Source organism: Pleurodeles waltl, chromosome 5 (assembly GCF_031143425.1).
Source record: "Pleurodeles waltl isolate 20211129_DDA chromosome 5, aPleWal1.hap1.20221129, whole genome shotgun sequence".
Lineage (NCBI taxonomy): Eukaryota > Metazoa > Chordata > Amphibia > Caudata > Salamandridae > Pleurodeles > Pleurodeles waltl.
Window position 1 is genome coordinate 154178046 of NC_090444.1, and position 26238 is coordinate 154204283.

Here is a 26238-nt window from a genome sequence, read left to right on the forward strand (position 1 = left end):
AGCTGCTCTTTTACACATTCTTCTACGTTTCAATGGGCATGATTACCATTCCAGAAGAGAATGTGGACATTTTTCAGCTGTATTGTTAAGACAAGCATTCACAATGCAATGGGTCTTGCATTTGCTAAATGCATAACTGGACTCTTCTTGCCACATAAATAGGTCAACCCTTCTGCATAATTTGGTCCTCTGTGCCACATAATTCCATTGGCCCTGCATATAAGTAAAGCACTTGCATTAACCTTAAGATTATCACTCATACTAAGAAACTGGAAATATTACACATAAGTGTATAGCAATCACTAAACGTCTTAAATAAACAGACTTAAAATGCATTGGCAGGTGTACATGCAGAAGTGAAGATGCCTGCGCCAACTATGCGAGCATATAGACATGCTTTGCAACCAGTATGAACCATTGTGACATGTACATGCGTCGCACATTGGATCACAGATTAAACTGGTGGGGATATCCACAAACTGAGCCTCCAGCTTTGAGCGATTTCGGGAATTGGTACTTTCATGGTAAATCATTTACTGAGCGTGATGTGTACGTTTATTGTCACCCTGGCTGCTAAAGAAGAAATCCGAACAGGCTTTCTTCTTCTTTTTTTTTTTTTTTTTTAAACTATATTGTTTTTTAAAGTTAATTAGTGGCTGTCTGCTCAGTGGCGTAACAAAGGCCCCTGCGGTGCGGGGGGGTTCCCGAGCTTTAAGTGCCCCCCTCAGTACAGCACCTTGCCTGAGTGAGTCCGGAGGAGGGGGGCCCCTTCATGTTCATTACCAGCCCGCCCCTCACCCCACCCCCCTACCAACACACACACAGAGTCCTTATGCCACTGCTCCTGAGAAGCAGTGTGCAAAGTGACCAGCAGCACTGGCCAAAGGAGACTGTAATATGTACATTTAACATTGTAAGTTAGCATGAAGTTACGATATATTTAACTGTAAAGCGTAGCTTTGTTTGCGTTAACTTCCTTGAGACTTTATTTCTCCCTTGTACGTCTTCTCGTGTGACTGTGCGAGTAAAGACCACCACATGCTGTTTTAGAATGCTGAAAGGTAGCTTTGCGGCAGAGATGTTTTAATGCTTGGCCAAAGTAGGCACTGGCCCAGGCCCCGCCCCTAACATTTCAGGGGACCCCAATAGAGTCCGTTCTGTACTGCCCTGATGGCCTTGAATAATTCTTCAGCAAATTGTTTTAAATGGTGTTTCCTTTACATTATTTTCAATTTGCTAATTGTTTGGTAGTCTATTACAGACATTTTTCAGAGAAATGTGTTTGTTTCATACATCAATATCAAAAGTTTATTTTAGAGCAAACTAGGACCTCATATAGGAGAAATATTAGGGAACTGCTGCTGTGTTATAATATTGAAAACGTGTTACTATCCTTGAATATGAGATGTAACTACATTGAGAATTTGGGTCAGTCTGCCTGCACAGTGTCAGAGACGTGGCCAAAGAGGGCACTAAAGAGCTGACATTGGATCATAAATTCAAATCGGTTCCGAACAGGGCCCCCCTAAAACATGTTTGGCCCAGGGCCCTCAAAATCCTAAAGATGTCCCAGCTTGGTGGTTTGGGTGACAATTGAGGTATTCTGTCTGGTGACCCGACTCAGAGCAGCGTCAGGATTGGCTGGGAGCACCCAGCCTGGGTGCTCCCAGGCAGACTCGAAGCCTGTGCAGGCTCTCTCCAGCCCAGCAAATGTGTTGCTGTGTGTTTGGCCGGCCTGAGACGGCCAGGCAAACACACATGCACCCCTCATTGCTCGTCACCCCATTGGCCCTGCCCTTTTTCCACAAAAACGATAATAAACAAAGTTTATTATTGTTTTTGGGGAAAAAGTTTGCAGCTGCCGCTGCTGACAGGGAGAGGGGGACACGCTCCTCCGCCCTTATGGAGGAGCCGCCCCTGGCAAGTGGACATAGCGCACAATAGAGACTTCATTGCAATCACTGTCCGGGCTTTTTAGAAACGGACATATTTGTGAACAGTGGAAGAGCCTGTATCCAGTATTGATCATAAGTAAGTAAGCTAGGTTGCAGTTGGGTACAGACCATGGGTATGGGTTGATCAGGAACATCTGGGCTGATTAGAAGACTCTGCTTTGTAAAACTAGTCATACAGATAAGGCAGACTTATTATTATTTTTCCAGCAGCTGCTTCTACTGCCATCCACTTGCAATATTATTTGTGCCAAATGTTATCCCATAGTAAACACTTTGAATTGCTATCTTATAGGAAGTGTTGTGTGAGCTCAAAGCACCAGCCTGCATAAATCCTTCTTCTGTCAATTGATGGAGCATAACCAGTGCCCTTTCTAATGCATTAGTGACTCACAAACTAAGAGGCTGAAATGCGATGAAGGTTGTCTTTGACCCTTCAGTAGATGCTCTGTAGCAAATTGTAGACTCCAGCCCTAGGTCACCATTTGCAGCACTCTTAATGTTCCCCTCTCAAGCTAGAATACTGTATGAAATGTCCCCTCTCGCTGCATTTCTGAACAATGACAACAGTGAGCTTAGGTTGCCAAGGGGCATCTGCTTGTGCCCCCAGAAAGTGTATTGCCAGAGAATGGTAGGTCTGTAATGTTTTCTGCATTCTGCCCCATACAAAAGACAAAGCCAACATAGCCAAATGGATTGTTCGTTTTAGTTTTTCCTTTGATACAAGTAAAACCAAAACTGATGCAGAGAGATTTGTCATGAATATCAGCTATCCGAAGTGAGCTCCAAGCATTAGGTCTAAGCATTATGTTGAGCATTATATAGAGCTGCACATCCATCTACAGAGGTCTTTTCTCTCAGGGCAACACATTATCTAGAGCACTTCATGCATGATCAATCTTTCCTTTCTTGCCACTCTACTATGACAAGAGTGATATCAGATTAGTGTCATGCACATTAATTTCCTAAATGTATCAATTTTTGCAAAATGTATTACTCGGTCCCCAATTCTAAACAGGAATCTTTAGATGTCAAGACTGGTGTTCCAAAAGAGAAAGTCAGGGCATGGCCAATACAACTTGACTGGGCATTATTTGCCTAGGGTTCTTGTCTGATCTCGTATACAGCAGTGCTGAGCCCTTTAAGTGCCTTCGAGCTGAATCGTAGTGGTCATGAGGTTGCAGGGAACTAGTCTTGGATCATTTTCTAGGATAAGCAGAGTAGCCCTGTATTCCCAGACAGCAGTCTGTGAGCAGTCACAGACTAGTCACCCGTAGAAAAGTGATGGTGGCATACACAGTACAGCTATAGGCGAGTTGCACTGCCCTGTTCTGCTCTCTTCCCCTGCAATGACCTTACTGTTTACACTGCCCTCCCATAATGTCCGGACTGTGTGGAACCTTGTGCTTCGCTGGAACATCCAGAACATCCATCTCATGGAACACTGTATCTAAACTAAAGGGAGAGTAGAAGGGTGCCTGAGAGCAAAGAGCAGAATTTTTGCTGTCCCAGACACTGGTTACATAATGGTTGTCTACTGAGTTCTGAGTGTCTACCCTACAGCATCTCCCTGAGTAAGCCTTGGACTGTTCAGTTTCCCTACCCTGTGGGCTAAGTGCTAAAGGGGCATACTTGATGCTCATAGTGAATATGGCTAGGATTCTGATATATAGTTTGTTAGCATGTTCATGAGAGGGACTGGTTCTTTGCTGGTAGTGGCAGAGTTGGGGGACATAGAACAGGGGATAATAATAAACTGGCTTGTTGTATAGTACAGTCTGTGTATGTGACAGGGCTTCTGTTTGCTTGTTCTCCCATTATTTACCTTAGAAAACTTTGAACAACTCATTAAAACAAAAAGCGTGTCACTGACCTTGATGAGTCAGGCAGCATAACCCTTTGCACGTCAAACTTCCACTGACAGCACTTGATACCGTGCTTGTCTTGCAAATGTCCTACAAATAGTCTCAAACTACTGGAGAGGATCAATAGGTGCCAATATGGAAATAGTCAGCCCTAAGTTAAAAATGTCACCGTTGTGTACATTGTTTTTTTCTAAGGTGTATTGTTATGCTGTAAAGAAGTGCCCATTACAAGTGTTTTATTTGTGTTTTACCTAACCTTTCATGCAATTCTACCTTGATAGGTGGGAGGTAAAGTAGTAAATAGGTTTAACCGCAAAGTCCAAAGAGTCCAGAGCATCCTTCTTTTGGTTTGATGCACAAATGTCTATGGAACATATCCATCCTTGACCAATATGCTACTTTTAATGAACCTCCTGATTAGTCTGCAAGTTCCAGCACATTTTTGTAGAATTTCCCTCGATTTATGATTTTGTTTGACTTACCACTGTCTTTCAGTAGTGTGGCTTCTGAGATTTAAGACGCCCTTTGCTGTAAATAACATACCATTTAAAAGACATAATTTTATTAATTTGTATCCACAGCTTTATCCAAGGATTAAGCCAAGGCAAAGAACGTTGGCATAGACAAATGAAGATACCTGGATAAGAAGCAGGGAGGATGGTGAAAATGCTCTGCTCTCGAGACAGTAACAATGACATCTGACCAGGAAAGAATGTGGGTTGAAAGCACATGAAGGAACAAGTGGATTTGCATATCCAGTCAAAGACTGGATCATCACATCTGGACCAATAAACATATTCTTTCTATCTCCCCACCTCTCCTCCCAGTCTCTGCAGTAATGATTAACTCAAAGTGAACACTGTGACCAGCTTCACAGAAAGCCAGTCGCATCTGCCTTAAGAGTCTCTGCAGTTTCTAATTTTCAAAGTGAATATTGTAGTGAAACATATTCAGGAAGCATCAAAGATCTCATGTCTGCGGATTGCTTTTGGCAAATTGAGAGGGCAGGTTAAATCCTTGAAATGAGAAAATGAATTGATTGGATAGTGTGTTGTTTAACAATGCAGCACAATCTCTTTTGTAAAGAATAATATTCTAAATGCATTGGTGCATCACAGGAGTTTTAAGTATGTTTTATGACTCACACTAGCAATTTATGTAGCTTTAGAATATTTCTGTAATTTTGTTAAAAATGTTTTGTATTTATTTTTGTTTTCATTAAAAAAAAAAAAAAGTTCATAGACATTGTGTAAACTTTTAAACTTTTAATAAAATATTGTAAAAATTAGACCTTTTGATTTGGGTCCTCAGTAGAGTTGCAGTTAGACAGGAATTAGAAACTTCGTTCTCCATCATGGGAGTCTCTCTGATATCCATAGACAATGAACATCTGCATGCACGTGTGGGATCCCCTGAACTCTTAACAATATATTTTTATTTGAAAATGCATTCAGTTAAAGAAAAGAGCCTAACAAAGTGAGCAAAAGGCAAGATAGGGCAAATTTCACTGGCTTTCAACTATTTAAACTGAGTGCGGAAATCCACACTGTTTATTTATAAAGAAATTAATCTGCCCTGCCCCATCATTCCTTGAAGCATCAGTTAGGCATGTTTGCCACCTCACTGAGCAGGATCCTCAGCCACAGCAGTCTCCCCCCAAGAAGTAAAACCATTTTGTTTGTGAGTTTTATTTTCACTGCATCTACTGACCTGTGAAAGGTTGGTGTTTTTTCCACTGTTTCTATGGCCTTAACTCTCCAGGCTTTTCCCCCAACATTTTCCATGATATCTCTTTGACAAGAGAATGGAAGCTTCACAGTCACTTCTAACTCAGATCATCAAAAACAGATCATCAGCTGCAGACAATGTGAAGAGATCATCATACTAACATTTGATCTAAGGATAACCTACCTTTATCATTTTTATGGTGTTGCTTTGTAGTATCTTTTCATCTAACGAGGCACCAAAGAGCTTAAAGATGTTTGAGTAAGTGGCTGCTCTATTTGTTGTATGTTTGTGATAACGGGCATGTTTATGAAGGGCCTTATTTGAGAAAGATTTTGGTGTCCTCCGTAACATTCAGAAGATCGCGCCAAACATGTTTCAGCAAACTGGCCCGCTCTTAAGAAGTAGCATAAAGGAGTAAGACACGTAGACAATTTTGGGTACTCTTACCAATGGTGAGTAAGAGATGATGTAGTTTTAAATGGTATGTTTTGCAGTAAGTTTTTGCTCCCGAGGCCTGGAGGTGTTCTCCAGATATCTTGCAGCAAACATATAACTGCCATTGATAATGGAGTGATGCAGATACTTAAACTCATCCGGTGGGTGGCAACTTAGGTAATGAGATGCAGGTAGCCTGCAAGGGATAATGTCATGTAAGCATTTCAAAGTGGCTCCTTTTGTTCTGCATCTTAGGATCTTTATTGATTGTCATAAAGATCACAATAATTTCCTGCTGTATGCGTAGAAACGAACACCTTATTGAAATGTATCTTGTCCATAGAATTAAAACCTCCAGGTACAGGTGTCCATATGATGCACTCATTGGAAGCCTGTACACGGCAAGCTTTCATCTGAAATTTGAACCGTGAGACTCCAAATTGCCAATCTAAAGACTAAGATGAGCAGAATTTGTGTAACAGGAAGGAAGACATGCAGCCTGCTAGACCCACATTCAGAGCTGTGAAAAGGAGTCCTGTTTCTTTTAAGACTGCAGGAGGCTTGCCTGCCCATGATGCTGGCAGTTGTATCTTGAAGCCAGTTCTGTTTTTTCTGGGGTCTTTTAGAAGGAAGGATGTAGGAACACTTTAGAGGCTTCACACCTTTGAGATGCTTTGAATTTCCAGCCAGGAATATGATTTGTAGACTTTTACGATGTCCGGACTCTCTACTGTCAATTAAAGTAATTTTTCCTGACTCTCGCCAGGTTTTTCCTGTCAGAAATGTATTTCCTTTTTTTTTTTTATAAGTATCCATCCTGCTTAAGGAAGAAGGCAGTCTCCGTCTCACACGCAGTGTGTGTGGTCTGCCTCATGTTCTGTGACATTTGTTAAAATAAATTAAAAAAAAGTTACAAAAAAAATAATTTTAAAGACCTGGGAAGGAATATGCCTAAGAGTATGACACAACACATGAGAGATTAGAAAGGTCTATTTCTCAACATGCCTCTGAGAATCAGCCACCTCATGAAAAAGATGCCTACAGAGGGAGCTCTGAGGAGAGGAGATTTAGTGGCAAAATCACTACTCTACCTAATTTTAGATCGATGTCAAAGGTAATGTAGTTGAGGTCTTTGGTTCTGTTATGCTCATCAGTTTGAGATGGTTCATCAAAGCACTGGCGTCTTAGGAGTCACTGTCTTTGACGTCAAGACACTCTGAAAACAACAGTGACCCAGAACACCTTTGCTATCTACATCAAAGAGTACCCACACAATGCCTTTGCATTCACCATTGCCATCGATGTTTAAGCAATGTTATGTTATGTTATGAGCATTTATAGAGAGCATTAGACCCGAGGGTATAAAAGTGCTAACAGAGAACCAGCAGATGGCAGGAGTATTCACTCTATGCTGTGCAAGGTAAAGAGCCAAGTTTTTAGTTTTTTTTTTAAAGATAAAGAACCTTTCTATGTTTGCAATGTGGGCTGGCAAAGTATTCCATAGATGGGCTGCTCCTATGGAAAAGGACCTTTCTCCCCATCTAGTTTTGCGAAATCTAGGAGCAGCTACAAGTTTCCATGAAGACGACCTAAGAGGTCTGGAACGAGTGTACCACCTGAGCATAGCATTGAGCTGGTCTGTGTTCTGAGAGTAAAGGGCCTTGTGCACCATAAAGAGAGTTTTGAAAACAGTCCTCTTTCTGACAGGTAGCCAGTGAAAAGCATGCAGTCCCTCACGCTGATGTCCGTCTAGGAATGTTCAGAGTAAGGCGAGCCGCTGTGTTCTGGACAGCTTGCAGTTTGTTGATCATGGCATGTTTAGCATTCAAGAGTAAAGAATTGCACTATTCCAAATGCGATGTAGTGAGCGCAATGACCACCTCCTGATGCAACTGTAGAGGAATAAAAGGAAATATCTTCCTCAGAAGTTTGATAATATGAAAGCAGGTGCCGACCGTACTGTTGGCTTGGATGTCAAAGCTCAAGGAATTGCCCATCATAATACCCAAATTCTTAGCAGATTTCATGGGAGTAGAAAGAGACCCACACTCTTCAGGTTACCAAATCTTAGACCAAAGGGAATCTTTGGCACCAAAAACTAAGACCTCTGTCTTACCAGCATTGAGTTTTAGCACATTGTTGTTCATCCAGGTCTCAATGCTGACCATGCAGTGCCCAAAAGAATCAACAACCCCAGTCACATTGTTAGAAATTGACATGATTATTTGGGTGTCATCAGCATATGACTGGACTTCAAAGCCAAAAGATCGCACCAGAGGTGCCACATAGATGTTAAAGAGGGTTGGGCTCAAATTGGAGCCTTGGGAGAGTGAAGGCGTCCGCTTTAAAGTTACCACAGCTAGCTACCTGAACCCTGTCCAGGAGAAAGGAGGAAAGCAAACTAAGGGCAGCACCACCAAACCCGATCTCCTCCAGTCGATGTATCATACGAGTTGGCCAAATCGTATCAAATGCTGCTGACCAGTCGACCATTAAGAGTATAGCTGGTGTGTGTCCCCCCCCCCCCGGTCAACATGTTGGCGGATGTTATCAGTTACTGCCACCAGTGCAGTCTCTGTACTGTGACCATCCCTGAAGCCGTTTTGTGAAGGGTCCAGGCAGTCGTGAATTTCTATATAGTTGGCCAGTTCCTGGTTTAACATTTTTTCCAACATTTTAGCAGGAAAAGGGAGCAAATAGATCGGATAGAAGTTCTTAAAATCGTCGGTATCAGTGTTGGATTTTTTTCCAAGGAGTGACTAAAGCTCTTTTCCAGGGTGCAGGAAAAATGGCAGATTGAATGATACTCACAAAGGTATTATGCAGGAAGTCGGCAATGGGGTTGGACGCTAGATATAATATTTAGGCCAAGCAGGGTTTGCAAGGGGACCCAGATTTAGTACTCAAGAGCAACTCTTCAGTTTGCTGAAGAGAGATGGTCAGGAACTCCAGAGGTTTATGTTTACAGTCAAGGAAATATTGTCTGATTTAAGATCAGAGATAGAATATATATATATATATATATATATATATATATATATATATATATATATATATATGTTCGATGGTATGTGTAGCTGCAGATACACATGCTGTGCACTGTTCCTGCCATCTAGTGTTGGGCTCGGAGTGTTACAAGTTGTTTTTCTTCGAAGAAGTCTTTTCGAGTCACGGGACCAAGTGACTCCTCCCTTTCGGCTCCATTGCGCATGGGCGTCGACTCCATCTTAGATTGTTTTCTTTCCGCCATCGGGTTAGAACGTGTTCCTCTTCGCTCTGTATTTCGAATCGGGAAAGTTAGCTAAAGTATCGAAAATTCGACGGTATTGTTATTGATCTGTACCGGTTTAGGGTTAGTGTATCGGCACCGACCTCAAGACCGCTTCGGCGGCCCTTCGGGGATTCCACTCTTCACAGAGGCCTGGTCAGCCTGACCACACCCGTCGTCCCAGACTAATGGACCGGACCCCCTTCTGTTTCTGTCCTAAGTGTCACGCAAAGTATCCTTATATAGACCAGCACCGGGTCTGCAATCTGTGTTTGTCACCCGAACACAGAGAGGATAATTGTGAAGCTTGCCGAGTGCTTCAATCAAAAAAGACCTTGAGAGATCGACGCTAGAAGACTGCAAATGGCGTCAAAACCGAAAGAACAGATCAACGTCGAGGAGGAGGAAAGAATCTCCATCCAAGAGACGGACTCGGACGAATCCAATGACCTTGATGGTGCAACAAACCGTTAGTAAACCTGCTCCGTCCCAAACTCAGGGTCACCCCAAACAACTTAAGGCCATGGGGACGGCACCGCCAGCAGGCCATGGCTCAACCCACCGAAAGGAAGGTGTCCAGACATCGGCACCGAAAAAGGCCAAAGAGTTGCCGAAGATTTCCGACTCCGGTCGAGATTCCGGCACCGAAAGATTTCGACACTGAGTGATTGAATCGAGCAAACCCTGTAAAAGCTCTTCGGAACCGAAAAAGACTATGACCTCAGAAACTTCGGTACCGAAAAAAGCGGCCTCGGAGCTGAAAAGAACCTCATACACTGAGGAGCAAGGACTTTCCATGCAACTTAAGGAAAGACATAGATTTGAGCAAGAGTTGGATATAGAGGAACCTGACCAAAGACAACAGAGGTTACATATCCAAAGGATATTGCAAGATTCAAACTTTACCTCCACTCAAATCTAAAAGAAAACTTGCATTTCAAGAAACAGAAATGCAACCAAAGGCCAAAGTGGTTAGAGACAAGTCACCAACACTGCACTCACCACAATTGTCACCAGTGGGAACACCAATAATGCAGTCACCCACACATACCGGGATGACCCAGGATGATGCTGATGCATGGGATTTATATGATCCACCAATACCGGATAACAGCCCAGAGTGTTATCCAACCAAGCCGTCACCACCAGAAGACAGTACTGCATATACGCAGGTACTAGCCAGGGCAGCTAGATTCCACAACGTAGCGATGCACACTGAACCAGTGGAGGATGACTTCCTTTTTAACAATCTGGCATCCACCCACGCATCCTACCAAAGCCTGCTAATGCTACCGGGCATGCTCAAACACGCACAACAGGTCTTCCAGGAGCCTGTAAAAGGAAGAGCTATCATGCCTAGAGTCGAAAAGAAATACAAACCACCTCCAACAGACCCAGTGTTTATAACGCAACAGCTCACACCAGACTCAGTGGTTGTAGGGGCAGCAAGGAAAAGAGCGAACTCTCAATCGTCAGGGGATGCTCCACCACCTGACAAGGAAAGTCGAAAATTCGACACAGCAGGCAAGCGAGTGGCATCACAAGCAGCCAATCAATGGCGAATTGCAAATTCGCAAGCCCTACTTGCACGCTACGACAGGGCACACTGGGACGAGATGCAAGAGATCATACAGCACTTGCCCAAGGAACACCAAAAACGTGCCCAGCAAGTAGTTGAAGAGGGACAGGCCATATCGAACAATCAGATAAGGTCCGCATTAGACTCTGCAGATACAGCAGCACGGACTGTCAACAAGGCTGTAACCATTCGCAGGGATGCATGGCTGCAGAGTTCTGGTTTCAAACCAGAAATTCAACAAGCGGTATTAAATATGCTGTTTAACCAACAGCAGTTGTTTGGGCCGGAAGTCGATACTGCCATCGAAAAAATGAAAAAGGATACGGACACGGCCAAAGCCATGGGCGCGCTCTATCCCCCACAATTCAGAGGCACTTTTAGGAAAACACAATTTAGAGGGGGGTTTTGGCAACAAACATCTGAACCTTCCACCTCCCAAACAAAACCCACCTATCGATCACAATACCAGAGGGGGGGGGGGGGGCTTGTGGTTCCTATAGAGGGCAATTCCCAAGAGGAAGGGGAGAATTCCAGCCCGCCAAACCAAGCTCTAGCAAGCAGTGACTTCAATGTCACAACACCCCAACACTTGTCACCAGTGGGGGGGAGGCTAACCAAGTACTACCACAATTGGACACATATTACCACAGACACATGGGTCCTATCAATTATCCAACATGGTTATTGCATAGAATTCACAACATTCCCTCCTGACGTGCCATCAAAAACACACAGACTGTCTCAACAACACTTAGACCTATTACATATAGAGGTCCAAGCACTGTTACAAAAACAAGCAATAGAGCTTGTACCCAGTCACCAAAAAGGAACAAGCGTTTACTGTAGGAAGTTGGCTCTGTATGTGCTATTTCAAAGTAAGGAATAGTATGCACAGAGTCCAAGGGTTCCCCTTAGAGGTAAGATAGTGGCAAAAAGAGATAATACTAATGCTCTATTTTGTGGTAGTGTGGTCGAGCAGTAGGCTTATCAAAGGAGTAGTGTTAAGCATTTGTTGTACATACACACAGGCAATAAATGAGGAACACACACTCAGAGACAAATCCAGCCAATAGGTTTTGTTATAGAAACATATATTTTCTTAGTTTATTTTAAGAACCACAGGTTCAAATTCTACATGTAATATCTCATTTGAAAGGTATTGCAGGTAAGTACTATAGGAACTTTGAATAATTACAGTAGCATATATACTTTTCACATAAAACACAAATAGCTGTTTTAAAAGTGGACACTTACTGCAATTTTCACAGTTCCTGGGGGAGGTAAAGTATTGTTAGGTTTTGCAGGTAAGGAAACCACCTACGGGGTTAAGATTGGGGTCCAAGGTAGCCCACCGTTGGGGGTTCAGAGCAACCCCAAAGTTACCACACCAGCAGCTCAGGGCCGGTCAGATGCAGAGTTCAAAGCGGTGCCCAAAACGCATAGGCTTTAATGGAGAGAAGGGGGTGCCCCGGTTCCAGTCTGCCAGCAGGTAAGCACCCGCGAGGGCAGACCAGGGGGGTTTTGTAAGGCACCGGGGGGGACACAAGCTCACACAAAAAGTACACCCTCAGCGGCACTGGGGCGGCCGGGTGCAGTGTAGAAACAAGCGTCGGGTTTCCAATGTAAATCAATGGGAGACCAAGGGGTCTCTTCAGCGATGCAGGCAGGCAAGGGGGGGGCTCCTCGAGGTAGCCACCACCTGGGCAAGGGAGAGGGCCTCCTGGGGGTCACTCCTGCACTGAAGTTCCGATCCTTCAGGTGCTGGGGGCTGCGGGTGCAGGGTCTTTTCCAGCCGTTGGGATTTTAGAGTCAGGCAGTCGCGGTCAGGGGGAGCCTGGGGATTCCCTCTGCAGGCGTCGCTGTGGGGGCTCAGGGGGGACAACTTTGGTTACTCACAGTCTCGGAGTCGCCGGAGGGTCCTCCCTGAGGTGTTGGTTCTCCACCAGTCGAGTCGGGGTCGCCGGGTGCAGTGTTGCAAGTCTCACGCTTCTTGCGGGGATTGCAGGGGTCTTTAAATCCGCTCCTCTGAAACAAAGTTGCAGTCTTTTTGGAGCAGGTCTGCTGTCCTCAGGAGTTTCTTGTTCCTCCTGAAGCAGGGCAGTCCTCTGAGGATTCAGAGGTCGCTGGTCCTTGAGAAAGCGTCGCTGGAGCAGGTTTCTTTAGAAGGCAGGAGACAGGCCGGTAGGACTGGGGCCAAAGCAGTTGGTGTCTTCTTTCTTCTTCTGCAGGGGTTTTCAGCTCAGCAGTCTTCTTCTTCGGTAAGTTGCAGGAATCTAAATTCTTAGGTTCAGGGGAGCCCTTAAATACTAAATTTAAGGGCGTGTTTAGGTCTGGGGGGTTAGTAGCCAATGGTTACTAGCCCTGAGGGTGGGTACACCCTCTTTGTGCCTCCTCCCAAGGGGAGGGGGTCACATCCCTAATCCTATTGGGGGAATCCTCCATCTGCAAGATGGAGGATTTCTAAAAGTTAGTCACTTCAGCTCAGGACACCTTAGGGGCTGTCCTGACTGGCCAGTGACTCCTTGTTAGTCTCATTATTTCCCCCGGCCTTGCCGCCAAAAGTGGGACCGTGGCCGGAGGGGGCGGGCAACTCCACTAGCTGGAGTGCCCTGTGGTGCTGGAACAAAGGGGGTGAGCCTTTGAGGCTCACCGCCAGGTGTTACAGCTCCTGCCTGGGGGAGGTGTTAGCATCTCCGCCCAGTGCAGGCTTTGTTACTGGCCTCAGAGTGACAAAGGCACTCTCCCCATGGGGCCAGCAACATGTCTCGGTTGTGGCAGGCTGCTGGAACCAGTCAGCCTACATAGATAGTCGGTTAAGGTTTCAGGGGGCACCTCTAAGGTGCCCTCTGGGGTGTATTTTACAATAAAATGTACACTGGCATCAGTGTGCATTTATTGTGCTGAGAAGTTTGATACCAAACTTCCCAGTTTTCAGTGTAGCCATTATGGTGCTGTGGAGTTCGTGTTTGACAGACTCCCAGACCATATACTCTTATGGCTACCCTGCACTTACAATGTCTAAGGTTTTGCTTAGACACTGTAGGGGCACAGTGCTCATGCACTGGTGCCCTCACCTATGGTATAGTGCACCCTGCCTTAGGGCTGTAAGGCCTGCTAGAGGGGTGACTTATCTATACTGGCATAGGCAGTGAGAGGCTGGCATGGCACCCTGAGGGGAGTGCCATGTCGACTTACTCATTTTGTTCTCACCAGCACACACAAGCTGGCAAGCAGTGAGTCTGTGCTGAGTGAGGGGTCTCCAGGGTGGCATAAGACATGCTGCAGCCCTTAGAGACCTTCCCTGGCATCAGGGCCCTTGGTACCAGAGGTACCAGTTACAAGGGACTTACCTGGATGCCAGGGTGTGCCAATTGTGGATACAAAAGTACAGGTTAGGGAAAGAACACTGGTGCTGGGGCCTGGCTAGCAGGCCTCAGCACACTTTCAATTCAAAACATAGCATCAGCAAAGGCAAAAAGTCAGGGGGTAACCATGCCAAGGAGGCATTTCCTTACACAACCCCCTCCCCCCCAAACGAAAGAGGATGAGACTAACCTTTGCCAAGAGAGTCTTCATTTTCTAAGTGGAAGAACCTGGAAAGGCCATCTGCATTGGCATGGGCAGTCCCAGGTCTGTGTTCCACTATAAAGTCCATTCCCTGTAGGGAGATGGACCACCTCAACAGTTTTGGATTTTCACCTTTCATTTGCATCAGCCATCTGAGAGGTCTGTGGTCGGTTTGAACTACAAAGTGAGTACCAAAGAGGTATGGTCTCAGCTTTTTCAGGGACCAAACCACAGCAAAGGCCTCCCTCTCAATGGCACTCCAACGCTGCTCCCTGGGGAGTAACCTCCTGCTAATGAAAGCAACAGGCTGGTCAAGGCCATCATCATTTGTTTGGGACAAAACTGCCCCTATCCTATGTTCAGAGGCATCTGTTTGCACAATGAATTGCTTGGAGTAATCTGGAGCTTTTAGAACTGGTGCTGTGCACATAGCTTGTTTCAGGGTGCCAAAGGCCTGTTGGCATTCTACAGTCCAGTTTACTTTCTTGGGCATTTTCTTGGAGGTGAGTTCTGTGAGGGCTGTCACAATGGATCCATATCCCTTCACAAACCTCCTATAGTACCCAGTCAAGCCAAGGAATGCCCTGACTTGAGTCTGGGTTTTTGGAGCTGCCCAGTCCAGAATCGTCTGGATCTTAGGCTGGAGTGGCTGAACTTGGCCTCCACCTACAAGGTGTCCCAAGTAAACCACCGTTCCCTGCCCTATCTGGCATTTGGATGCCTTGATAGAGAGGCCTGCTGATTGCAAAGCCTTCAAAACCTTCTTCAGGTGGACCAGGTGATCCTGCCAGTTTGAGCCAAAGACAGCAATATCATCAAGATAAGCTGCACTAAAGGACTCCAACCCAGCAAGGACTTGATTCACCAACCTTTGGAAGGTGGCAGGGGCATTCTTTAAACCAAAGGGCATAACAGTAAACTGATAATGCCCATCAGGTGTGGAGAATGCTGTTTTCTCTTTTGCTCCAGGTGCCATTTTGATTTGCCAGTACCCTGCTGTTAAGTCAAAGGTACTTAAGAATTTGGCAGCACCTAATTTGTCAATCAGCTCGTCAGCTCTAGGAATGGGATGGGCATCTGTCTTGGTGACAGAATTAAGACCTCTGTAGTCCACACAAAACCTCATCTCTCTCTTTCCATCTTTGGTGTGAGGTTTGGGGACTAAGACCACTGGGCTAGCCCAGGGGCTGTCAGAGTGCTCAATTACTCCCAATTCCAGCATCTTGTGGACTTCCACCTTGATGCTTTCCTTAACTTGATCAGACTGTCTGAAGATTTTGTTTTTGACAGGCATGCTGTCTCCTGTGTCCACATCATGGGTACACAGGTGTGTCTGACCAGGGGTTAAGGAAAAGAGCTCAGCAAACTGTTGCAGGACCTTCCTACAATCAGATTGCTGGTGGCCAGAGAGGGTGTCTGAATAGATCACTCCATCCACTGAGCCATCTTTAGGGTCTGATGAGAGGAGATCAGGGAGAGGCTCACTCTCAGCTTCCTGGTCCTCATCTGTTACCATCAACAGATTCACATCAGCCCTATCATGGAAGAGTTTTAGGCGGTTTACATGGATCACCCTCTTGGGGCTCCTGCTTGTGCCTAGGTTCACCAGGTAGGTGACCTGACTCTTCTTTTCCAGGATTGGGTAAGGGCCACTCCATCTGTCCTGAAGTGCCCTGGGAGCCACAGGCTCCAAAACCCAGACTTTCTGCCCTGGTTGAAATTCAACCATTGCAGCCTTTTGGTCATACCAAAACTTCTGGAGCTGTTGGCTGGCCTCAAGGTCAAGGTTTTTACTTGCCTTTTCCATGTACTCTGCCATTCTTGAGCGAAGGCCAAGTACATAGTCCACTATGTCTTGTTTAGGCTCATGAAGAGGTCTCTCCCAGCCTTCTTTAACAAGAGCAAGTGGTCCCCTTACAGAGTGGCCAAACAGAAGTTCAAAGGGTGAGAACCCTACTCCCTTCTGAGGCACCTCTCTGTAAGCGAAAAGCAGACATGGCAGGAGGACATCCCATCTCCTTTTGAGTTTTTCTGGGAGCCCCATGATCATGCCCTTTAATGTCTTGTTGAATCACTCAACAAGGCCATTAGTTTGTGGATGATATGGTGTAGTGAACTTATAAGTCACTCCACACTCATTCCACATGTGTTTCAGGTATGCTGACATGAAGTTGGTACCTCTGTCAGACACCACCTCCTTAGGGAAGCCCACTCTGGTAAAGATACCAATGAGGGCCTTGGCTACTGCAGGGGCAGTAGTCGACCTAAGGGGAATAGCTTCAGGATACCTAGTAGCATGATCCACTACTACTAGGATATACATATTTCCTGAGGCTGTGGGAGGTTCAAGTGGACCCACTATGTCCACACCCACTCTTTCAAAGGGGACCCCCACCACTGGAAGTGTAATGAGGGGGGCCTTTGGATGTCCACCTGTCTTGCCACTGGCTTGACAGGTGGTACAGGAGATGCAAAACTCCTTAACCTTCTGGGACATGTTGGGCCAGTAGAAGTGGTTGACTAACCTCTCCCACGTCTTGGTTTGTCCCAAATGCCCAGCAAGGGGAATATCATGGGCTAAGGTCAGAATAAACTCTCTGAACTCCTGAGGCACTACCACTCTCCTAGTGGCACCAGGTTTGGGATCTCTTGCCTCAGTGTACAGGAGTCCATCTTACCAATAGACCCTATGTGTTCCAGTTTTCTTGCCTTTGGACTCTTCAGCAGCTTGCTGCCTAAGGCCTTCAAGAGAGGGACAGGTTTCTTGCCCCTTACACAACTCTTCCCTTGAAGGTCCCCCTGGGCCTAAGAGCTCAACCTGATAAGGTTCCAGCTCCATAGGCTCAGTTCCCTCAGAGGGCAGAACTTCTTCCTGAGAAGAGAGGTTCTCTTCTTCTTCTTGTGTTGCAGCTGGTTTCCCAGCTGACTTTCCTTTTCTCTTGGTAGGCTGGGCCTTTCTTCCAGACTCCAGCTCTATTTTTTCACCCTGTGCCTTGCACTGTGCCCTTGTCTTGACACACACCAGTTCAGGGATACCCAGCATGGCTGCATGGGTTTTCAGTTCTTCCTCAGCCCATGCTGAGGACTCCAGGTCATTTCCAAGCAAACGGTCTACTGGGATATTTGAGGAGACCTCCACCTGTTTCAGGCCATTGACCCCTTCCCACTCTAAAGTTACCATTGCCATGGGATGTACTTTAGTTTGATTGTCAGCATTGGTGACTGGATAGGTTTGTCCAGGGGAAACCAGTTTCTCTGTCACCATAGTGACACTGGCACCTGTATCCCTCAGGCCCTCTACACTTGTCCCATTAATTAAGAGCTGCTGCCTGTATTTTTGCATGTTAGGGGGCCAGGCAGCCAGTGTGGCTAAATCCACCCCACCCTCAGAGACTAATGTAGCTTCAGTGTGACACCTGATTTGCTCTGGGTACACTGTTGATCCCACTTGGAGACTGGCCATTCCAGTTTTAGCTGGAGTGGAGTTTGAAGTGGTATTTTTCTTGGGACAGGCCTTGTCTCCAGTTTGGTGTCCAGACTGACTACAGCTACGACACCAGGCCTTTTTGGGATCAAAGTTTTTACCCTTGTACCCAGAATTGTTTTGTGAAGAGGCTCTGGGCCCACCCTCCTGTGCAGGTTTTTGGGGGCCTGTAGAAGACTCTTTACTATTTTTGTTTTTGGCTGTCTCACCACCCTTCCCCTGGGGAGGTTTTGTGACCCCTTTCTTTTGGTCGCCCCCTGTGGAAGTTTTGGACACCCTAGTCTTGACCCAATGGTCCGCCTTCTTTCCCAATTCTTGGGGAGAAATTGGTCCTAGGTCTACCAGATGCTGATGCAGTTTATCATTGTAACAATTACTTAATAGGTGTTCTTTCACAAATAAATTGTACAGCCCATCATAATTACTTACACCACTGCCTTGAATCCAACCATCTAGTGTTTTTACTCAACTCAGGTCTGGCTCGAGGATTTTTGAGCCCCCCTGAATCTAATCCTATACTCCTCAGTGGAGAATCCAAAGCCCTCAATCAGGGTACCCTTCATGAGGTCATAAGATTCTGCATCTTTGCCAGAGAGTGAGGGTAGTCTATCCCTACACTTTCCTGTGAACATTTCCCAAAGGAGAGCACCCCAGTGAGATTTGTTCACTTTTCTGGTTACACAAGCCCTCTCAAAAGCTGTGAACCATTTGGTGATGTCATCACCATCTTCATATTTAGTTACAATCCCTTTAGGGATTTTCAACATGTCAGGAGAATCTCTGACCCTATTTAAGTTGCTGCCACCATTGATGGGTCCTAGGCCCATCTCTTGTCTTTCCCTTTCTATGGCTAGGATCTGTCTTTCCAAAGCCAATGTTTTGGCCATCCTGGCTAAGTGGATGTCCTCTTCACTGGAGTTATCCTCAGTGACTTCAGAGAGGTTGGTCCCTCCTGTGAGGGAGCCAGCATTTCTGACTATTATGTTTGGAGTCAGGGCTTGAGAGGCCCTGTTCTCCCTAAATAGGACTGGTAGGGGGGAATTTTCCTCCAAGTCACTATCTTCATCCTCTGTGTTGCCATCCTCAGAGGGGTTGGCCTTTTCAAACTCTGCCAACAGCTCCTGGAGCTGTAGTTTGGAAGGTCTGGGGCCCATTGTTATTTTCTTTATTTTACAGAGTGACCTTAGCTCCCTCATCTTAAGATGGAGGTAAGGTGTGGTGTCGAGTTCCACCACATTCACATCTGTACTAGACATTATGCTTCTAAAAGTTGGAATATTTTTTAGTAATCTAAAAACTAGTTCTAGAATCTAATTCAAACTTTCACAAAACTTTTAAACTCTAAAAGGAAATGCTAAACAGGGACTAACACAAGGCCCTAGCAGGACTTTTAGGAATTTAGAAAAATTTAAAATTGCAAAAAATCTATTTCTAATGACAATTTTTGGAATTTGTCGTGTGATCAGGTATTGGCTGAGTAGTCCAGCAAATGCAAAGTCTTGTACCCCACCGCTGATCCACCAATGTAGGAAGTTGGCTCTGTATGTGCTATTTCAAAGTAAGGAATAGCATGCACAGAGTCCAAGGGTTCCCCTTAGAGGTAAGATAGTGGCAAAAAGAGATAATACTAATGCTCTATTTTGTGGTAGTGTGGTCGAGCAGTAGGCTTATCAAAGGAGTAGTGTTAAGCATTTGTTGTACATACACACAGGCAATAAATGAGGAACACACACTCAGAGACAAATCCAGGCAATAGGTTTTGTTATAGAAAAATATCTTTTCTTAGTTTATTTTAAGAACCACAGGTTCAAATTCTACATGTAATATCTCATTTGAAAGGTATTGCAGGTAAGTACTATAGGAACTTTGAATAATTACAGTAGCATATATACTTTTCACATAAAACACAAATAGCTGTTTTAAAAGTGGACACAGTGCAATTTTCACAGTTCCTGGGGGAGGTAAAGTATTGTTGGGTTTTGCAGGTAAGTAAACCACCTACGGGATTAAGATTGGGGTCCAAGGTAGCCCACCGTTGGGGGTTCAGAGCAACCCCAAAGTTACCACACCAGCAGCTCAGGGCCGGTCAGATGCAGAGTTCAAAGCGGTGCCCAAAACGCATAGGCTTCAATGGAGAGAAGGGGGTGCCCCGGTTCCAGTCTGCCAGCAGGTAAGCACCCGCGTCTTCGGAGGGCAGACCAGGGGGGTTTTGTAGGGCACCGGGGGGGACACAAGCTCACACAAAAAGTACACCCTCAGCGGCACTGGGGCGGCCGGGTGCAGTGTAGAAACAAGCGTCGGGTTTCCAATGTAAATCAATGGGAGACCAAGGGGTCTCTTCAGCGATGCAGGCAGGCAAGGGGGGGGCTCCTCGAGGTAGCCACCACCTGGGCAAGGGAGAGGGCCTCCTGGGGGTCACTCCTGCACTGAAGTTCCGATCCTTCAGGTGCTGGGGGCTGCGGGTGCAGGGTCTTTTCCAGCCGTTGGGATTTTAGAGTCAGGCAGTCGCGGTCAGGGGGAGCCTGGGGATTCCCTCTGCAGGCGTCGCTGTGGGGGCTCAGGGGGGACAACTTTGGTTACTCACAGTCTCGGAGTCGCTGGAGGGTCCTCCCTGAGGTGTTGGTTCTCCACCAGTCGAGTCGGGGTCGCCGGGTGCAGTGTTGCAAGTCTCACGCTTCTTGCGGGGATTGCAGGGGTCTTTAAATCCGCTCCTCTGAAACAAAGTTGCAGTCTTTTTGGAGCAGGTCTGCTGTCCTCAGGAGTTTCTTGTTCCTCCTGAAGCAGGGCAGTCCTCTGAGGATTCAGAGGTCGCTGGTCCTTGAGAAAGCGTCGCTGGAGCAGGTTTCTTTAGAAGGCAGGAGACAGGCCGGTAGGACTGGGGCCAAAGCAGTTGGTGTCTTCTTTCTTCTTCTGCAGGGGTTTTCAGCTCAGCAGTCTTCTTCTTCGGTAAGTTGCAGGAATCTAAATTCTTAGGTTCAGGGGAGCCCTTAAATACTAAATTTAAGGGCGTGTTTAGGTCTGGGGGGTTAGTAGCCAATGGTTACTAGCCCTGAGGGTGGGTACACCCTCTTTGTGCCTCCTCCCAAGGGGAGGGGGTCACATCCCTAATCCTATTGGGGGAATCCTCCATCTGCAAGATGGAGGATTTCTAAAAGTTAGTCACTTCAGCTCAGGACACCTTAGGGGCTGTCCTGACTGGCCAGTGACTCCTTGTTAGTCTCATTATTTCCCCCGGCCTTGCCGCCAAAAGTGGGACCGTGGCCGGAGGGGGCGGGCAACTCCACTAGCTGGAGTGCCCTGTGGTGCTGGAACAAAGGGGGTGAGCCTTTGAGGCTCACCGCCAGGTGTTACAGCTCCTGCCTGGGGGAGGTGTTAGCATCTCCGCCCAGTGCAGGCTTTGTTACTGGCCTCAGAGTGACAAAGGCACTCTCCCCATGGGGCCAGCAACATGTCTCGGTTGTGGCAGGCTGCTGGAACCAGTCAGCCTACATAGATAGTCGGTTAAGGTTTCAGGGGGCACCTCTAAGGTGCCCTCTGGGGTGTATTTTACAATAAAATGTACACTGGCATCAGTGTGCATTTATTGTGCTGAGAAGTTTGATACCAAACTTCCCAGTTTTCAGTGTAGCCATTATGGTGCTGTGGAGTTCGTGTTTGACAGACTCCCAGACCATATACTCTTATGGCTACCCTGCACTTACAATGTCTAAGGTTTTGCTTAGACACTGTAGGGGCACAGTGCTCATGCACTGGTGCCCTCACCTATGGTATAGTGCACCCTGCCTTAGGGCTGTAAGGCCTGCTAGAGGGGTGACTTATCTATACTGGCATAGGCAGTGAGAGGCTGGCATGGCACCCTGAGGGGAGTGCCATGTCGACTTACTCATTTTGTTCTCACCAGCACACACAAGCTGGCAAGCAGTGAGTCTGTGCTGAGTGAGGGGTCTCCAGGGTGGCATAAGACATGCTGCAGCCCTTAGAGACCTTCCCTGGCATCAGGGCCCTTGGTACCAGAGGTACCAGTTACAAGGGACTTACCTGGATGCCAGGGTGTGCCAATTGTGGATACAAAAGTACAGGTTAGGGAAAGAACACTGGTGCTGGGGCCTGGCTAGCAGGCCTCAGCACACTTTCAATTCAAAACATAGCATCAGCAAAGGCAAAAAGTCAGGGGGTAACCATGCCAAGGAGGCATTTCCTTACACAACCCCCTCCCCCCCAAACGAAAGAGGATGAGACTAACCTTTGCCAAGAGAGTCTTCATTTTCTAAGTGGAAGAACCTGGAAAGGCCATCTGCATTGGCATGGGCAGTCCCAGGTCTGTGTTCCACTATAAAGTCCATTCCCTGTAGGGAGATGGACCACCTCAACAGTTTTGGATTTTCACCTTTCATTTGCATCAGCCATCTGAGAGGTCTGTGGTCGGTTTGAACTACAAAGTGAGTACCAAAGAGGTATGGTCTCAGCTTTTTCAGGGACCAAACCACAGCAAAGGCCTCCCTCTCAATGGCACTCCAACGCTGCTCCCTGGGGAGTAACCTCCTGCTAATGAAAGCAACAGGCTGGTCAAGGCCATCATCATTTGTTTGGGACAAAACTGCCCCTATCCTATGTTCAGAGGCATCTGTTTGCACAATGAATTGCTTGGAGTAATCTGGAGCTTTTAGAACTGGTGCTGTGCACATAGCTTGTTTCAGGGTGCCAAAGGCCTGTTGGCATTCTACAGTCCAGTTTACTTTCTTGGGCATTTTCTTGGAGGTGAGTTCTGTGAGGGCTGTCACAATGGATCCATATCCCTTCACAAACCTCCTATAGTACCCAGTCAAGCCAAGGAATGCCCTGACTTGAGTCTGGGTTTTTGGAGCTGCCCAGTCCAGAATCGTCTGGATCTTAGGCTGGAGTGGCTGAACTTGGCCTCCACCTACAAGGTGTCCCAAGTAAACCACCGTTCCCTGCCCTATCTGGCATTTGGATGCCTTGATAGAGAGGCCTGCTGATTGCAAAGCCTTCAAAACCTTCTTCAGGTGGACCAGGTGATCCTGCCAGTTTGAGCCAAAGACAGCAATATCATCAAGATAAGCTGCACTAAAGGACTCCAACCCAGCAAGGACTTGATTCACCAACCTTTGGAAGGTGGCAGGGGCATTCTTTAAACCAAAGGGCATAACAGTAAACTGATAATGCCCATCAGGTGTGGAGAATGCTGTTTTCTCTTTTGCTCCAGGTGCCATTTTGATTTGCCAGTACCCTGCTGTTAAGTCAAAGGTACTTAAGAATTTGGCAGCACCTAATTTGTCAATCAGCTCGTCAGCTCTAGGAATGGGATGGGCATCTGTCTTGGTGACAGAATTAAGACCTCTGTAGTCCACACAAAACCTCATCTCTCTCTTTCCATCTTTGGTGTGAGGTTTGGGGACTAAGACCACTGGGCTAGCCCAGGGGCTGTCAGAGTGCTCAATTACTCCCAATTCCAGCATCTTGTGGACTTCCACCTTGATGCTTTCCTTAACTTGATCAGACTGTCTGAAGATTTTGTTTTTGACAGGCATGCTGTCTCCTGTGTCCACATCATGGGTACACAGGTGTGTCTGACCAGGGGTTAAGGAAAAGAGCTCAGCAAACTGTTGCAGGACCTTCCTACAATCAGATTGCTGGTGGCCAGAGAGGGTGTCTGAATAGATCACTCCATCCACTGAGCCATCTTTAGGGTCTGATGAGAGGAGATCAGGGAGAGGCTCACTCTCAGCTTCCTGGTCCTCATCTGTTACCATCAACAGATTCACATCAGCCCTATCATGGAAGAGTTTTAGGCGGTTTACATGGATCACCCTCTTGGGGCTCCTGCTTGTGCCTAGGTTCACCAGGTAGGTGACCTGACTCTTCTTTTCCAGGATTGGGTAAGGGCCACTCCATCTGTCCTGAAGTGCCCTGGGAGCCACAGGCTCCAAAACCCAGACTTTCTGCCCTGGTTGAAATTCAACCATTGCAGCCTTTTGGTCATACCAAAACTTCTGGAGCTGTTGGCTGGCCTCAAGGTCAAGGTTTTTACTTGCCTTTTCCATGTACTCTGCCATTCTTGAGCGAAGGCCAAGTACATAGTCCACTATGTCTTGTTTAGGCTCATGAAGAGGTCTCTCCCAGCCTTCTTTAACAAGAGCAAGTGGTCCCCTTACAGAGTGGCCAAACAGAAGTTCAAAGGGTGAGAACCCTACTCCCTTCTGAGGCACCTCTCTGTAAGCGAAAAGCAGACATGGCAGGAGGACATCCCATCTCCTTTTGAGTTTTTCTGGGAGCCCCATGATCATGCCCTTTAATGTCTTGTTGAATCACTCAACAAGGCCATTAGTTTGTGGATGATATGGTGTAGTGAACTTATAAGTCACTCCACACTCATTCCACATGTGTTTCAGGTATGCTGACATGAAGTTGGTACCTCTGTCAGACACCACCTCCTTAGGGAAGCCCACTCTGGTAAAGATACCAATGAGGGCCTTGGCTACTGCAGGGGCAGTAGTCGACCTAAGGGGAATAGCTTCAGGATACCTAGTAGCATGATCCACTACTACTAGGATATACATATTTCCTGAGGCTGTGGGAGGTTCAAGTGGACCCACTATGTCCACACCCACTCTTTCAAAGGGGACCCCCACCACTGGAAGTGTAATGAGGGGGGCCTTTGGATGTCCACCTGTCTTGCCACTGGCTTGACAGGTGGTACAGGAGATGCAAAACTCCTTAACCTTCTGGGACATGTTGGGCCAGTAGAAGTGGTTGACTAACCTCTCCCACGTCTTGGTTTGTCCCAAATGCCCAGCAAGGGGAATATCATGGGCTAAGGTCAGAATAAACTCTCTGAACTCCTGAGGCACTACCACTCTCCTAGTGGCACCAGGTTTGGGATCTCTTGCCTCAGTGTACAGGAGTCCATCTTACCAATAGACCCTATGTGTTCCAGTTTTCTTGCCTTTGGACTCTTCAGCAGCTTGCTGCCTAAGGCCTTCAAGAGAGGGACAGGTTTCTTGCCCCTTACACAACTCTTCCCTTGAAGGTCCCCCTGGGCCTAAGAGCTCAACCTGATAAGGTTCCAGCTCCATAGGCTCAGTTCCCTCAGAGGGCAGAACTTCTTCCTGAGAAGAGAGGTTCTCTTCTTCTTCTTGTGTTGCAGCTGGTTTCCCAGCTGACTTTCCTTTTCTCTTGGTAGGCTGGGCCTTTCTTCCAGACTCCAGCTCTATTTTTTCACCCTGTGCCTTGCACTGTGCCCTTGTCTTGACACACACCAGTTCAGGGATACCCAGCATGGCTGCATGGGTTTTCAGTTCTTCCTCAGCCCATGCTGAGGACTCCAGGTCATTTCCAAGCAAACGGTCTACTGGGATATTTGAGGAGACCTCCACCTGTTTCAGGCCATTGACCCCTTCCCACTCTAAAGTTACCATTGCCATGGGATGTACTTTAGTTTGATTGTCAGCATTGGTGACTGGATAGGTTTGTCCAGGGGAAACCAGTTTCTCTGTCACCATAGTGACACTGGCACCTGTATCCCTCAGGCCCTCTACACTTGTCCCATTAATTAGGAGCTGCTGCCTGTATTTTTGCATGTTAGGGGGCCAGGCAGCCAGTGTGGCTAAATCCACCCCACCCTCAGAGACTAATGTAGCTTCAGTGTGACACCTGATTTGCTCTGGGTACACTGTTGATCCCACTTGGAGACTGGCCATTCCAGTTTTAGCTGGAGTGGAGTTTGAAGTGGTATTTTTCTTGGGACAGGCCTTGTCTCCAGTTTGGTGTCCAGACTGACTACAGCTACGACACCAGGCCTTTTTGGGATCAAAGTTTTTACCCTTGTACCCAGAATTGTTTTGTGAAGAGGCTCTGGGCCCACCCTCCTGTGCAGGTTTTTGGGGGCCTGTAGAAGACTCTTTACTATTTTTGTTTTTGGCTGTCTCACCACCCTTCCCCTGGGGAGGTTTTGTGACCCCTTTCTTTTGGTCGCCACCTGTGGAAGTTTTGGACACCCTAGTCTTGACCCAATGGTCCGCCTTCTTTCCCAATTCTTGGGGAGAAATTGGTCCTAGGTCTACCAGATGCTGATGCAGTTTATCATTGTAACAATTACTTAATAGGTGTTCTTTCACAAATAAATTGTACAGCCCATCATAATTACTTACACCACTGCCTTGAATCCAACCATCTAGTGTTTTTACTGAGTAGTCTACAAAGTCAACCCAGGTCTGGCTCGAGGATTTTTGAGCCCCCCTGAATCTAATCCTATACTCCTCAGTGGAGAATCCAAAGCCCTCAATCAGGGTACCCTTCATGAGGTCATAAGATTCTGCATCTTTGCCAGAGAGTGAGGGTAG

General features: G+C 46.7%; 1 protein-coding gene across 2 annotated transcripts in view; it reads left to right on the forward strand.

Annotated features, from left to right (window-relative positions):
* Positions 1-5104, forward strand: part of TP53BP2 (tumor protein p53 binding protein 2) — a 317637-nt gene extending 312533 nt beyond the window's left edge. Inside the window, exon 18 of one of the 2 annotated variants that reach the window (XM_069233831.1) lies at positions 4399-5104. In XM_069233831.1, the coding sequence (XP_069089932.1) occupies positions 4399-4440 (42 nt within the window). In that variant the 3' untranslated portion in view covers positions 4441-5104. The remainder of the gene's footprint in view (positions 1-4398) is intronic. The other variant, XM_069233830.1, reaches the window with a different exon arrangement.
* The last annotated feature ends 21134 nt before the right edge of the window (positions 5105-26238 follow it).